General features: G+C 41.3%; 1 protein-coding gene across 3 annotated transcripts in view; it reads left to right on the forward strand.

Annotated features, from left to right (window-relative positions):
* Positions 1-15,157, forward strand: part of Usp24 (ubiquitin specific peptidase 24) — a 134,664-nt gene that overhangs the window by 37,426 nt on the left and 82,081 nt on the right. For all 3 annotated transcript variants that reach the window (XM_052176890.1, XM_052176888.1, XM_052176889.1), the window contains exons 6-12: positions 5,139-5,174; positions 5,947-6,012; positions 8,740-8,805; positions 11,277-11,351; positions 11,913-12,071; positions 13,083-13,197; positions 13,372-13,475. In XM_052176890.1, the coding sequence (XP_052032850.1) occupies positions 5,139-5,174; positions 5,947-6,012; positions 8,740-8,805; positions 11,277-11,351; positions 11,913-12,071; positions 13,083-13,197; positions 13,372-13,475 (621 nt within the window). The remainder of the gene's footprint in view (positions 1-5,138; positions 5,175-5,946; positions 6,013-8,739; positions 8,806-11,276; positions 11,352-11,912; positions 12,072-13,082; positions 13,198-13,371; positions 13,476-15,157) is intronic.

Raw genomic sequence — 15,157 nt, forward strand, 5'->3', positions numbered from 1 at the left:
CTGACTATTCTAGGTTTGGGAAATAAATATCAATACTTTTTGCTTTTATCAAAAAGTATAATATTACATGGTTCTTGACTCATGATTATGCTGTGCAGTATAAAAAACTGTCTTTGATAACTTTCCAGTTTTGAATCACTTGAGGGTTTTTATTTTTTTTTTTGTACTGCATTGTTTTAGATTTGTTTTTATTTTGCTGTTTCTTTTATGTATTTTGTATGAGTGCTCTGCTGCATGGACACCTGCACTCCGGAAGAGCCGTCAGACCCCTTAGAGATGTCATGAGCTACCGTGTGGACTGAGAACTGAACTCAGGACCCCTGAAAGAGCAGCCAGCGCCATCTCTCCTGCCTCAGCTTTTAAGTTATATAGCAAAAAATAAAATAAAACAAAACATAGGCAGCAACAGATAACAAAACATCATCAGATTGGGCCCTCACAACATCTAGCAGTGGTGATTGGAGGAGCCTTTGAGAGAGCCAGTGAAAGGTAACATCAAACCAGAGCTTGTGCAGATGCGCTGAGGCAGCCAGCTGCAGTTTTCAATAGAATGTTTCCTGGGCAATTAGTGTTCTTCAGGAGAGGTGACCAAGAAAAAGGAGAAATAGTGGACCAGCCATTTACAGATGCAGACTGGGAAGACCTTGAAACAGTCACCTTGGGTTCCTGAGAAAGTCCCTGGCAGGGTAGAGCCGTCTCTCCGTGCCTGAGCTTTTTACCTCTTTCCCACTGCAGGCATTTTATATGGTAGGATAAGCAGCAGTAACCTGGCTGAGAAAGAACTGGCTTCCCAGGTATTCTCAAGGACATGTTTTAATATCCTTATTTGCTTGCTGCTTTTTGTTGTCCCTCTTTCAGAGTAAAGGGCCTGGCCTGCTCTAGGACAGTGAGGTTTGGAGGAGACAACGCAGAGCCTCTTTGTTCCCTGAGTCAGCTTTCAACAAGCTTGAACAACGCCTAACAGTATACTCGGAAAAGGCCCACCTCCGTAGTATAGTGGAGGAGATAGAAAGCCCAAGGTTGCAGTGAAAGAAACAGTTGGTGCAGTTGTGTCCTGTGTGTGGACTGAGGGCAGGGATCCCTTACTGCAGCGCTGCTTTGCGCACTATCCTACTGCTGAGAGGCAAGGGCGGATCAATCCCTCAGTAATCCGTAATCCTATGAGTTAGATTCTGTTGATTCCCTTCTCGTCCATGAGAAGTTAAAACCACCTAAGTACCTCCCCAAGGCCAGGCACCAGGGTGCAAGAAGAATTTATGCATGAAATTTATTCATGAAATTTGAACTTACACAGTATGGTTTTTCTAAATACTAAAATCTTTTCTTCACTTTTTGTTGTGAGCATAACACATTCGTGGTGTTACATGGCAGGAGTGTATAAAGGTGCCACACTCAGTAGTTTAGTGCAAGTTAAGTACTCAGCAGACATTTATTTCCCTCCCATTGCTTTCTATGTCTGAGACGAGAAAGGCTCTGCCTTTGTTTCTCCTCTTTTTCTCACAGAGGAATTACTTCTCCAGGGAGAGCTGGCTGCCTGTCCTGGCTGCCTGTCCTGGCTGCCTGTCCTGGCTGCCTGTCCTGCCTTCTCTAGCAGTCTACTCCTTCTGTTCCTGTTTCTCCTTTGGTGTCTTGGTCTTTTCCTCGCCGTTGGGTTATTCTCCTTCCGCATGCCCTGCTGTTTCCATCTCTGAATGTCCTTGTTTTGCATCCGTTATGGCTCCAGCATGGATTTCCCTCACCCCAAACCTCATGAAGGAAGGAGGGCAGGTGTTCCTGTCATTCTCCGTGGCTACTCTGAACTTGAACTTGTAACTAAACAAAACCTGAATTTCATTATCTTTATTCTCCGTGATTAATACATAAAAACTTTAGTTCGTTTCCAGTGGTTCCCCCAACCTTTAATTCCTACCTTGTTCTCTCTAGTGTACAATCTCTTAATCCTTTCCTGCCTCTTTTTAACCCTGTAAAAAGGTAGCTCACTCACAAAATAAGCTTTCGTAAAGTGTCCATTAGGGACTGACTTTTTTTTAATGGCCTGAACCTTTATTTCACATTTCTTAATATTTTCATTGGCTTTTAAATTCTGCACTAATATCTATTATTTGTCGGAATAATAAATCTGTCATTTGCAGTGTCTCCTGGCTTTGATTATGCCCATTGAGAAGGTAGCTCCTGGTCTGGTTCTTTATAAGAAATGCATTTTCATCTCCCTTTCCAGCTCCTCTTCTTCCTTCACCCTTATCGGTTTAACTCTTATGTGGCTGATTAAGATATTCCTATAGTTTCTTGGTTGCAGACTCGTTGATTGGACGAGTTTAATGGTTAATGTCTGTGTGCATGTACAATGCAAGGGGGAGGTGTGCATGAATGGGATGAGGTCTGTGGTAGGTGCATTTGTGTATGCAGGTCTTTGTGTATGTCTGTGGATGTAGGCCAGAGGCTGGTATCAACTGTGTTTCTTGGCCACTCTTCTGTTGTTGAGGTAGCAAGCACCTTACCATGGTTAATAGTTTGTATCAATTCTGGCACTTTCAGCCTATCTTTTAGTGGATTACTTTATCAGTCTGTCTTCTTTGGGAACTGTGATTGGATACATGTTAGACTGTCTCATTATGTCTTCCATGTTCCTTCATCTTTCCCTTATTTCTGTTTCTTTCCCCCCTTCCCACCCCCTCCCACCCCCCCCCCCCCACCCCTACTCACCTCTGGCTTTTTCAAGACAGGATTTTTCTGTGTAGCCCTGGCTGTCCTGGAGCTCACTCTGTAGACCAGGCTGGCCTCGAACTCAGAAATCTGCTTGCCTCTGCCTCTGCCTCCCAAGTGCTGGGATTAAAGGCATGCTTCACCACTGCCTGGCCTTACTTCTGTTTCTTTGTATTATATTTGTGATACTATATTCTCCAGTTTTCTATTTACCATTTAAATCTTTAACTTCACCGTGTACACCTCTCCCCCTCCTGTGTATTTTGTTTGTTTTTGAGACAAGGTCTTGTATAGCCCAGGCTGTCCTTGTATAGCCCAGGTTGTCTTGACCTACCTGCCACTGCTTCCCAACTGTTGGGATTTCAGGGATTACTTACCATGTTATTGGGTCCTTTTCTGCTACCCAGCTTTGGTGCAGGCCTTCCCCCCTTTGTACTATACTTTTTCTAAGGAATGCCTTCTATTCTCATTGCTATAATGTCTCCTTAGTGATGAGAACCTTTTCTTTAAGGCTCGGGCTCTTCTCTGAGCATGCCTGAGTTAAGAAGACAACCATCTCTTTTCAGTTGCCATCCAGAGTAGTCAAGATTCACACGCCTGCTGGGGCCTTGTCATTGCCTGCCAGCCTCTTTCCCACTGAGTAAATAGCATCCCTGTCTATCTTGGTGCTCAAGCTAAACCCCAGTTTGCAAAATGGACCTGTTGTCTTAGTTCCTGTATACGAATGGTAACCAGAGTCTTTGGTTTAAAACTGCCATGCCTCTAGTGTCCGCTCCGTTCTGCAACCATTCTGTTCCACGCACCAGTGACCTGTCCTATCTTGTACACTGCATTAGTCTTCTAACTGGTTCTCTGAAAGCTTCCCGGTCATCCTCCTCTGAACTACAAGGGACTGTCTTAGAACGAAAAAACCACACTGCACATCCTTGACACTTGCATGCTGTCCCAACCTTTTCCACAGCTTAGCATGCACAGCCTGAGAGAGAGAGAGAGAGAGAGAGAGAGAGAGAGAGAGAGAGAGAGAGAGAGAGAGAGAGAGAGAGTGTGTTCTCTTAGCATTTCACACACAGGGCAGACTCTTGTGCCTTCTCCAAATAGGCTTGAGTGCCTTGGCCTTCTGCATTTCACCTACCATCTCGTGCAGCACCATTTTGTGTAGAGAAACCTCCTATTCTTTAAAACCTCCTTTGCTTTTTACAAGTGCTGTATCATGACTTGAATTGCTTGTGTATGTAGTGACTTTTAGCTTTTAACTGCTGCACTCTGAGCTCTGTGAATGTGGATGTGACCTCTTTCTCCCTCACTCTAAGCCCTGAGTGCACACAAGAGAGAAGAGAAGGGGGAGCCAGAGGCCTGGTTAAGGGCAGTGAGGATAAGCCTGGAACTGAACTCTAATCTCAGACTTCCTCCTTGGCAGCTTTTAAGGCAATACGTAATTTCTTTTTTTCTTTTTTTTAAAGATTTATTTATTATTATATGTAAATACACTGTAGCTTTCTCCAGACACACCAGAAGAGGGCATCAGATATCATTACGGATGGTTGTGAGCTACCATGTGGTTGCTGGGATTTGAACTCAGGACCTTTGGAAGAGCAGTCAATGCTCTTAACTGCTGAGCCATCTCTCCAGCCCCAATTTTTAATTTCTAAAATAAAATTTCAGCCCCGAGTGGTGGTATGCCCTTGTAACCCCCGGCCCTTGAGAAGTACAAGCAGGAGAGTAAGGAGTCTAATGCTGTTCTCAATTGTGGAACAAACTCAAGGCCAACCTGAGCTACTGAGATCCTGTTTTGGAAAACACAATAAATAAAATACAACTTTCTTAGAGAATTTAACTTGAGTTATTCTTTTCCTTGGAGAACTTAAACAACAAATCCCACCTGTCCCCAAAAAAATGATTGTTCCTAATGGGACAATCCCATGAAGGTCTAGATCTGTGTGCTTCAACTATTATAATGCCAAAGACTTTGAAAATCTAAACTTAACTTACATGCTTCAAAAAAATATATACCACAGGGCCTGAAGAGATGGCTTAGAGTTTAAGAGCACTGACTGCTCTTCCAAAGGTCCTGAGTTCAATTCCCAGCAACCACATGGTGGCTCCCAACAATGTGTGTGTGTGTGTGTGTGTGTGTGTGTGTGTGTGTGTGTGTGTGTGTGTGTGTGTGTGTGTGTGTGTGTGTGTTGCGTGCGCATGCGCACACACAGAACACTCATACATAAATAAATAATTTTAAAAAAAGAAAGAAGGAAAGAAATTGTATACTGTAATGTCCAAGGCTTACATTAAGAAACATTAGGGAAAAGACTTTCAAAGTTGTTTCAAATTTTAATGCTTTTCCTTCAGATTCCCATTTAGGAAATAAAAAATGCAAAGGCTAACAATGGGGAAGCTTTTCTAGTCCCATATTAATTGTTGGATTTATTTTCTCACAGGAGCCTCATGGATGGGTGGTGGACCTGGTAAATAAGGTATATATACACTTTTATTAATTTGGCTTTGATATACTATTCCCAATTTCTAGTGTGACTTCTGGTAGTTGAGTATTTTAAACAAATGACACCTATGGAACATAATCAAGTGTTAGTTATTTCTCTGTTGCTGTGATGAAATACCATGACCAAAAGCAGTGTAAACAAAGTTAATTTTGGTTCGCAGATCCAGGGGCAGAGTACATGTGACTGGGAAAGGCATGGCAGCAGGAGCAGGCATCTGGCGGATCACATCTTATATGAGAGAGGGGGGGGAAGGGAGGGAGGGGGGGGGAGAGAGAGAGAGAGAGAGAGAGAGAGAGAGAGAGAGAGAGAGAGAGAGAGAGAGAAAGAACAGAGTACAGGAAGTGAAATGAGGCCATAAACTTCAAAACCTGCTTCCACAAATACAGCTTCTAGAAGGCTGCACCTCTTAAAGTTCCATAGCCTCTCCAGACAGTCCACCAACTAGAGACCAGACTTTCAAATCCATGGCCTTATGGAGGACTGTTCTCCTTCAGGCCACCACAAATAAGAATGTTTCACTGGGGAGGAATGTTGTATAGTCCCTCCTCTGTGTATGTGATATATACAGCTGAACATCAAGGTTTGGGTTAGCTCGTCTTTTATAGTTCACCTTAGAATTACATTCTGGTCTTCAAAGGTCAGTCTCACAGAACACAGTGGCAAAGAGAAATGTTAGCTTTCATTCTTTGCTTAAATTATTACTGTGGAGCATTTAAAAAATAACTAATGCCTGCTTCCTTTTCAGTTTGGAGAATTAGGTGGATTTGCAGCAATCCAAGCCAAACTCCATTCAGAAGATATAGAACTTGGGGTGAGTGCCCCCATCCCTGTGCTCGGTGTACAGTGTGCTTTATTAGGGTTGGTAATGTTCAAGGTAAACCGTCTGGGGAAAGCTTCATCAGGAGAGTGTTTGTCGTGCAAATATGAGAACCTGAGTTTGACCCCAGGGCCCACAGAAACAGCCACGCGTGGTATACATTGTTGTTGCAGCCCTGGGTGTGCTGCTTGCCATAATTGGACTGATGCACAAGTTCTGTGCTGAAATTCCAACCCCAAGTGTTAAAAATTGAGCAGTTCCTGTGGGACAACAACTGATCCACTCCCCTGGTCCCTCTTTGGAAGAAGGCAGAAGAGACACTGATGAAGTAGTAATAGAATGACCTGGTTTTTGCTTTTGCAAGGTGGGAAGCTTCGTCTCCTACCTTGAGAGTCACTTAGGCTGTTGGATTGTCATTTGTATTAAGTATATTGTAATGGCTTATTGACATGAAAGATAATAGTGATTTGAAAAAGAAAAGCGAGAAATCTCTTCAGAGACAGTTTTGTCTAGTTTGTTTCTCAAGAACTGGCTGTTTAGGTATTGAATAATATTAGAAATTAACTTCATTTCTCAAGAATGTAGAAACATCCAACAGTTTTCTAGTATTTAAAAAACGAAGAACAGTCCTCTCCCCCCCCTCCCCCCCCCAGTTTCTACCCTACATGAATGAAACTGGAGAAGCGTTCACACATACGGGCAACAGTGAGTGATCTAGAAGGATGTGCTGAGGAGAGTCACCTCAGGTCTCGTTTTCATAACAAGCATAATTAAAGTTTCATCCTAAGTACCTGATTTCTGACCAATTAAGAAGGTAGGTAGCTGTGTCCCAGAATAAATTTAGGCCATATAAGAAGACTGTTGATGTCATATTATATTTTAGCTTGAAAAATATTGGGAAAAATAATCACATTCTCACCAGTTAAGAAACGCCAGCCCTAAAAAAGGAAACCAGTTTACCCAAGGCATGCGTCTACCCCTGCTCCCCTTCCATTCCTTTTGTCACTCCCCCCACTTCTCCATTTCTCTAAACAAGTTGCTGTCAAGCTGTACACAGTAGTACTTTTTCACTTACCATATCGTGGACACCTTTCCCAGCTAGTGTTCCCACTAATGTTCTTAGTGATTCCAGGTTACTTGTGCAAAAGCTGTATGCACCATGATGCACGTATTTGTTAATGTCATTGGATTGTTAGTTTTCACTACCACAGAAAATGTTCCTGTTTCTGTGTCTGCATGTAGACACTGTTGTAAAGCATTGTGTAAAGCATCAATTCTTAGAAAGTAAGGTTTCTGGATTAAACACTATATGTTTTAAAATTACAGTGGACTGCTAAATCTCCTTCCAAAAAGTTACTCTGCCTGTCTGAGCTCTCCAAACCCATTTTACAGTATGACCGATAATGCTAATCACAGACTAATCTTTTAGTCTGTGATTTTCTAATATAATTAGCAAAAATGGTGTTTTCTTAATTAATTTGGAGTGCTCTGCTCTTCTGGGACCTAGAGCATTTCTCTATGTGATTATTGTCTATTGGCATTTCATCTGTAAATTGACTTTTTAAATTTCAAGTATAAATCATTATTTTTTAGGAATTCTTTTAATTCTAAACCTATTTCTGTGTGGGTATGCTTGTATCTGTGTGTAAGTGTGTGGCACGCTCATGGAGGTCAAGAGACTAGCCTGATAATGGCTTTCTCTTGCCACCATGTGGTCTGGAGGGTTGACTCAGATGTCAGGTTGGCAGCAGGGACCTTTGCTGCTAAGCTGCCTTGCCAGCCCTGTTTGTGTTCATGGATCAGAAATTACGAAATTTCCTTAATGGCTTAACAAGTTTTCAGACTCGCTTAGCGAATATTCTCCCACTTCAAGGTTACAATTTTGTTTCTTTTATAATTTTTAAAAATTGGCTTTTGATTTATTCAGTTTACTTATATATTGTATAACAGGGATCTAATACTTTTCTTTCTAATAAATAACCAGTTGATACAAGATCCTCTTCGAATAATTCTTGTTTCCATTATCATTGGTGTTTACTAGTTTTGTCTTATCTCATAGTCGGGAGGATGTGATTTGTTCTTGGACACCTGTTGCAATCTCTGATTCTGGGCTCATGCAGCTATCTTTAATTTCTAGCCCTGCTGCTTTTGGCACTGGCACTGTTGTCTAAAAGCCTCTGGCTTAGTTTGATATCTTTTACTCTTCTGCATGGAATCAACATGTCCAGAGGGAAAAAAAGCCACTGAGGCCATGTTTGGAATAGCAGTAAATATGTAGGTCAGTGACTAGACAACTGATGTCCTTATAATTGCTACTTCCGTTCAGGGACACAATGTCTCCGTTATTTATCTGGTCTTTCTTTCGGGGATTTCAGTAACTTTTTTTTCTTCAAATAAGCCTTAACTTTTTTTGTTTTGTTTTGTTTTTTTTTTGACTAGAGGATATTTTACTTCCTCTTTAAATATTCTTTACTTTTCAAAAGAAAATGTTTTAATATTCATCATTTTAAACTTTAGAATCATTTCATTCAGTCTTTCATGGGAGTTTTGTTGACATTCTGATTTAAATGTCTGTAATGTTTTAAGTGGGTTGTCTTTCTGTCTAGGAATGTAAACATCATTACTTCATGACTCGATCAAGTCACCATTTATGTTTTTCTCAGATATGTGGGAAGGGTCTCACTTATTTTTAAGTGTCTCACCTTCACTGTCTTCCCCCAGGCCGTCTCCGCACTGGTGCAGCCCTTAGGGGTGTGTGCAGAGTACCTCAACTCCTCCGTGGTACAGGTAGGATGAAGTCCTTTCTACCACTGCCTGGACATGAGAAACAGTAGCTTCTTTGTTACTAGGTTGCTCAGAATGGTGCTTAGTATAGAATAGCTTCTGTTTGTCAAGACAGCAGTCCTTTTACTGAAAATGTCAGAAAATAAGTTTTCTAAGAGGAAGGAGACCTGTAATATTTGTTGTTGTTGTTTTAAAAGATGAATTTTATCAAATATAATTTCTAGTTTTATCGTTTCTGTAAAGAAGGGCATGTACCCTGCCTTCTCCACAGGGTTGGTTCAGGGTCTGTTTCTGTCTGGCTTCTCCTGCGTCAGCTTTGACCGTAGCCAGGCACATGCCTGTCTCTCTCTCTCTTCCGATAACAGCTTAGCACCGTATCATGTCTGGCTTCCTTCCTTTGAATGGTAATTCATCAAGTCGTGAAGCAGGAAAGCTGTGAGTGCTGGAGTTTGTGTGTGTGCATGCACCTGTGCAGATCCCACCATGCCTCTGGAGGTCAGGGACCTCCAGGGTCCTTCTGTCCCTTTAAAAAGGGTGAGGGAGTCCTGCACTCAGGATCCGAGCTCCGTTCCTCATCATACAGTTGGTTCTTTACTCACAGAAGCATCTTCCTAGTCCTCCAGGTGCTCAGTTTTCAATGCTGAAGGCCATTATTTTCCTGTTGCTCTCTGTTTCTGTTAGTAAGTTATCAAACAAAATGTCCTATCAGAATACCCCCACTTAAAGTTTATAAGGAAGTCGGTGAAAGCTCAAATAGACATTGAAATTGCATCAAACATAGTGCACCTAGGGATCTTATTTCTGTATGTACTATTGTGTTTTGCTGGTACATCGTTTTGTTGGGGACAGATTAACTGGAGTGATGCTTTTTTTTAAAGTATGTGTGAGAAATTTCTTCCATTTCTCAATGTTAAGTTCCTTCTTTAGACATCAAAGTAATATGTAAAAAATTTTAAGAAAAGAATTTAAATATTAATTTTGTATGTTCTTTAGAAACACCTAATGATGTCAGTTTATTAAGTATATTAATATAAGGTTTTTTGTTATGCTTTGATCTTTGAGATGGGGTCTTATGTAGTCCAGACAAGCCTCAAATTTACACTGTAACCTTGAGCTTTAGATCCTCCTGCCTCCACCTCCTGAGTGGTGGGATTACAGGTGTATGCCACCAGATCAAGTTTAGTCAGTGCTGGGCTCAGACTAGGACGTGATGCTTTCTCGGCCGTTCCTCTACCAACTGAGCTGCAGCCCAACTCAAATCTATAGTAACCAAACGTTAAGACAGAAAAGACAAAATAATTTGAGGACTTTTTTAAGGATTAGAATTATAATTAGTAATGCAATTAGCTTAATGAATCAAGCTCAGGGCTAACTTTTAAATGAATATATTCCATGTAAGAAAATTTAGCATAAATACTTTAAAAGCTAATTAGTTGAGTTCTTTAGAAGCTGAAGATTGTGTGTACACACACATGCGTGTGAGCAGGGGCACCTGGGGTGAGAGCTGGAGTGTGAGCTACAGCTACTGTCACCTGTGTCCTGCCGACCTACTTGTCACTGTGTGCACATCATGGACCTGTTAGCTACCATACGTTGTCTCCATTGTGTAGTGTGACTAGAAGTGTGTGCTGCTGTTGTCCCTGCTGCAGAGTGCTGGCAGTAACAGCACCTGCCTCCCAGCGTGAGCAGCCAGTGGCCTGGCACTGCTGACCAGAGCCCTGACTCACTTTGTAATCTCAGCCCACAGCCCTTCCTGTACTGTCGGCTTCTGTATGAAGGAAGAAGTTGTGTCTGATGACATTTTCACTCATGGACCATATATTCTTGCTTCTGACAGCCAAATACTATTTTTTGTATCTAATTTTTTAAATTGCTTATTTCACTGGAAGAGTCAGTTTTCCTCCCGTTACTATTTTACTGTTTCTCAAGTAACAATTTAGAGTTAAATGTGTGATTGTGTTCTCATTCTGGAGCAGTGTGTCAGGGGTCTCATTCATAATAAATGTTGTTTGTATGAAGCATGCTCTGCATAGTCTATGCTTACTTGTATCCACGTTTAAAAGTCAAATATAAAAGTACTCCTGCCAGGCCTGGGAGTCAGAGACAGGCAGATTTTGAAGTTAGAAACCAGACTAGTTCTAGACCAGCCAAGTCTACATAGTAAGACCCTGTCTCAAACAAACAGAAGGTTGCCATACCTCTTAATATTTTAAGAGGGAAGTTCACGTGTCTTGAGTTATTCATCAGATGACTCTTATATGATGTAGTGAGAGGAACTTTGCTCATGTTACATTGAAGAAATAGAGGCACAGAATCAGAATAGGGCACTTGGGATGGTCAGCTGGTCACTGGTGGCACTGCCGGCTAAAACTCACACCTTTCCCTGTGCCCTCCCCTTTGTGTATGGCAGGTGAGGAGTAGCCATGGTAGCGTAGATTCAGGAGTTGTTTATAACTAGTGTTTTATGCCTACAGCCTATGCTAGACCCGGTCATCCTTAGCACAATCCAGGATGTGCGGAGTGTAGAGGAGAAAGACCTCAAAGACAAGGTAATGACTCCCTGGACAGGTAGAACCTAGCACTGCTTAGTCCATGATAGCAAAGCCAAGTCTTGACAGTCCCCATGTCATTGCTTTGTGGATGTTCTTGATATTCTGTTAATGTCAAATTAATTAAAGTTTAATGACCCTTCCCCCAAAAAGCTACTTTCAAACAACTGAGGATAGTATTATCTCAATAAATAGAACAGGTATAGTATTCTCAGGAATGATACCTGATTCAGAGTTTTTCTAACATAATTTTGATGGTATTACAATCAGGCTAGATTAGAAACATATATTGTATTTTTGAGTGTTATCAGAAGTTCTTTAAAGCAGTTTTAACACTGATGAAGACTTTTCTACCTTGAGTCCCTTCTACAAGAATCCTTTTTCCTTCCTTTCCCCTCAGCAAATAACTTTTATTTAGGAGAGTTAACTGGCCATGTAAAATATGAGCTGTCTCCTGGCCGCTGTTAGCCTGTGTTATGTGTGTCATGAGAATTAGTATCAGGATGTTTTTACAGTTTTGTTTGTTCATTTCTTTGTTTTTCTGTTTTTATTAAATGAAAGAGATTGGTTAGCATCCCTGAGCTCTTGTCTGCCATTAAGTTACTTTGCATGCGCTTCCAACCGGCCCTGGTGACAACAGTGGATGACCTTCGCCTGGACATCCTGCTGCGCATGCTGAAGTCACCACACTTCAGTGCAAAAATGAATTCCCTCAAGGAAGTAAGTGTGCACTTGACTCACACGTGCCTTTTAATATAAAGATGTTGGGAGAAAAATAAATCCTCTTGTCTCTGAAAGACAGAGAAAACAGTTCTATTATATGTGAATTGTCTGCTAGTGAAAGGGGTCATATTTGTATTCTTTTCAAGATTTTCTCTCAGAAAATTGTTTTTGTGAAATTTCCTACAGAATCATCCTTAGATATTTACTAAGGGAAATTCTTTTTATTTCACATATAACTTTATCTTCTAGATAATGTTAGGACAAAATAAAGTATCTGCAATAATAGTGTGAGTCTAAACAAAGTGCTAAAAGTACTTTTCCTCAACTTCCTAAAGTTCATTTTAGATCCATTCAAACAATGTGGCTGGATTCAGTGGATGGCAAGTTAAGTTAATAACCTCATTCAGTCATGATTCCAGTTATTTTTCCTTTAGTTTTCTGATTTTTGGCTTTAAGTCAAATCAGCTCATCCTGGATCATTTATTTTAAGTGAAAAGAAGACTTTGTTGAAAGGGACTAAGATATTTCACCTATGAAGGGTTGGATAACCAGGCCATGAGCACAAGCAAAGGCAAGTGTGAACAGGTAAAGTTGGAGCAGGCCAGTGCCAGGACTGTCCATGTCTGACTTCGGCATTCCAGGCCATCTGCCCTGCGGCATGGGTGGTCCACAAGCTTAACCTGACGGTCCCATCACCAGAGATGGCTGTCTCCTTCTGGCTCCTCCTTCACTTATAACATGTGGAGGACAAGTTATGGGTGCAGTTTGGACTGGGTCCTTGTCATTAAGCCAGCCACAGGTAGTCTCAGGATTAAGTAGAGCTCTAAGAACGATTCCATTTCTTTTTAAAGAGACATCATAATTAGTGTTAACTTTTAAGAAATAAGCTAGTTTTGAAATATTTTGATTAATTATTAGACTTCTATAAGTGTATAAAATGACTATACATATATGAGAGAAGAATTGATTATGCATATTTATTCCCTCATGCTAATGCTGTCATTTTAGGTAACAAAACTAATAGAAGATAGTACTCTATCCAAGTCTGTGAAGAATGCTATAGATACAGACAGATTACTAGATTGGCTAGTTGAAAACTCAGTTCTGTCAATTGCACTGGAAGGTAAGCTGCTTTCAAAAAATAAAAATTACTTGACATGTAAATTATTTTTACTTTTAAAAGGTGCAAACATCTTGTTTATTTGTATCAGTCTTTAGGTGATCTTAGGAAGTTATTATTGCTTTGCACTGATAGAAGTGCTGTTACTGCATCTGGTCCCTCTGTTTCCTCTGTTAGGCAACATAGACCAAGCGCAATACTGTGATCGCATCAAGGGAATTATTGAACTCTTGGGCAGTAAACTGTCACTAGATGAACTCACTAAAATTTGGAAGATACAAGTAAGTTGAGCAGAATTATTTTTGCCTTTTTCTGATATGTTTGAACCATAGGAGGCGGGAGTGGGGGGGTGGATAGGGTGGTGAGGAATCAGTCAAACCAGGGGGACCATCTCTGGTTTGCACCAGGTGGGCTATACCTAGTCTGTTTTATGGTTTATTAAGATTGCATATATAAAGGGTTGGGGATTAGGAAACGTAGCTTAGTAGTAGGGCCCTTGCCTAGTAAATACAAGGTCCTGGGTTCCTTTCTTAGTTCCAGAAAAAATAAATTACATATATAAAAGGAATGTTATACTCACAAGACACTTCAGAGCTTACTCTTATTTTTTCTGTTTAAAAAGGTCAAAGTCTTCCAGAAAGCTGTGTGTCAGCTAGTGTAGAGCTAAAATTATGTCTACATCTTCTGTTTATCAATCGTGTTACTTTTCTTTGTATTGTTAATTTTCATTATAATTCTTTTTATTTAGTCTAATAAACGAGGTTGACAATAGCAGCGGGTTATTAGATTTCAGCTCTCAGCACTCATCAGTATGGCAGACCAGCGAGCCTCTCCTCTTGTTCGCATGGCCTCACTGGAGTCTCTGCTGGCCTTAAACTTGAAATTGTCTGCCTTAGTTCCTTCGTGTTGGGTTTATAGATGTCTTTCATCATGTCTAGCTGATCCTCCTGAAATTTCCTGTTAGCTCATTCTTTCTACTTTGCTTCCTCCGTCAAGCCTTAATCTTTTGCCCTTTTCTCACCTCAAGCTTTCATTAGTCCGTTTCATCCAGTCCTGTGGCTGTAATTATATTCGTGTGTTGCCAGCCACGAGACACTAATTCAGACTAATCAGTGCAGCATCTGCATATGTCCACACGTCACCTTCGTGTGTCCATCTTCTCCAGCTGTGAGTGCTGAGTCACGCTGAGAGCTGGTGCCTTTCTTACTTGTGCCCACTTAGTTCTGTCCCAGTCGGAATCCGGCTGCAAACAGACTGTGCTAGGCACTTCAGATGCATGGACTTGGTGCTGGGGAGTTGCTAACAAAGCATGCAAGCTTGTGGCGCACAGGCATATGTGCAGACAAAACACCCACACACATAAAGAATTTTTAAAAAAGTTTAAAACAAAAACAAAAAAAGCGTTGCTAAGGTGGAAGTCGGGCTGGGAGGAATCTACTTTGGGAGGTTCAGACAGTGAAAGTGGAACATGCCACTCCCACTAGCAGAGCCCCCACTGTCCCACCAGCCCTGCCTTCATTCTCTCAGCCTGAACCAGAACACTCCTTCCTCACTTACTGCGTATCCCAGGAAGCTAGCTGACAGGGCACTGTTGGAGCCGTTAGCTGATTCCCTTCCCAGCAGTACAGACAGGGTTACAGTTGGGCAGGATTACATAAAAGCACTCCTAGGTTCCTAGACTTTACTTCCCATAATCTGTCCTCTGGCCTTGGTGAGTGCCCTCATGTATAATGTTTTCTCAGTATGCATTCTGAGCCCACATGAGATGAAGATTAGGAGAGAGACAGAGACAGGGAGAGAAATGAGAATGCGTGCTACATTTAATGAACAACTACATATCCATAGTGATTGTAGACAAAGTTAACTGAATCTATAAACATTTTCCTGCTTTCCAAGTTTATCCTGTGCCGTGACTGAGGTTATAAAATGAGTGTCAGTCATCCACAGTAGGGTCTGTAGCTCT

Source organism: Apodemus sylvaticus, chromosome 3, assembly GCF_947179515.1.
Source record: "Apodemus sylvaticus chromosome 3, mApoSyl1.1, whole genome shotgun sequence".
Classification (NCBI taxonomy): Eukaryota; Metazoa; Chordata; class Mammalia; order Rodentia; family Muridae; genus Apodemus; species Apodemus sylvaticus.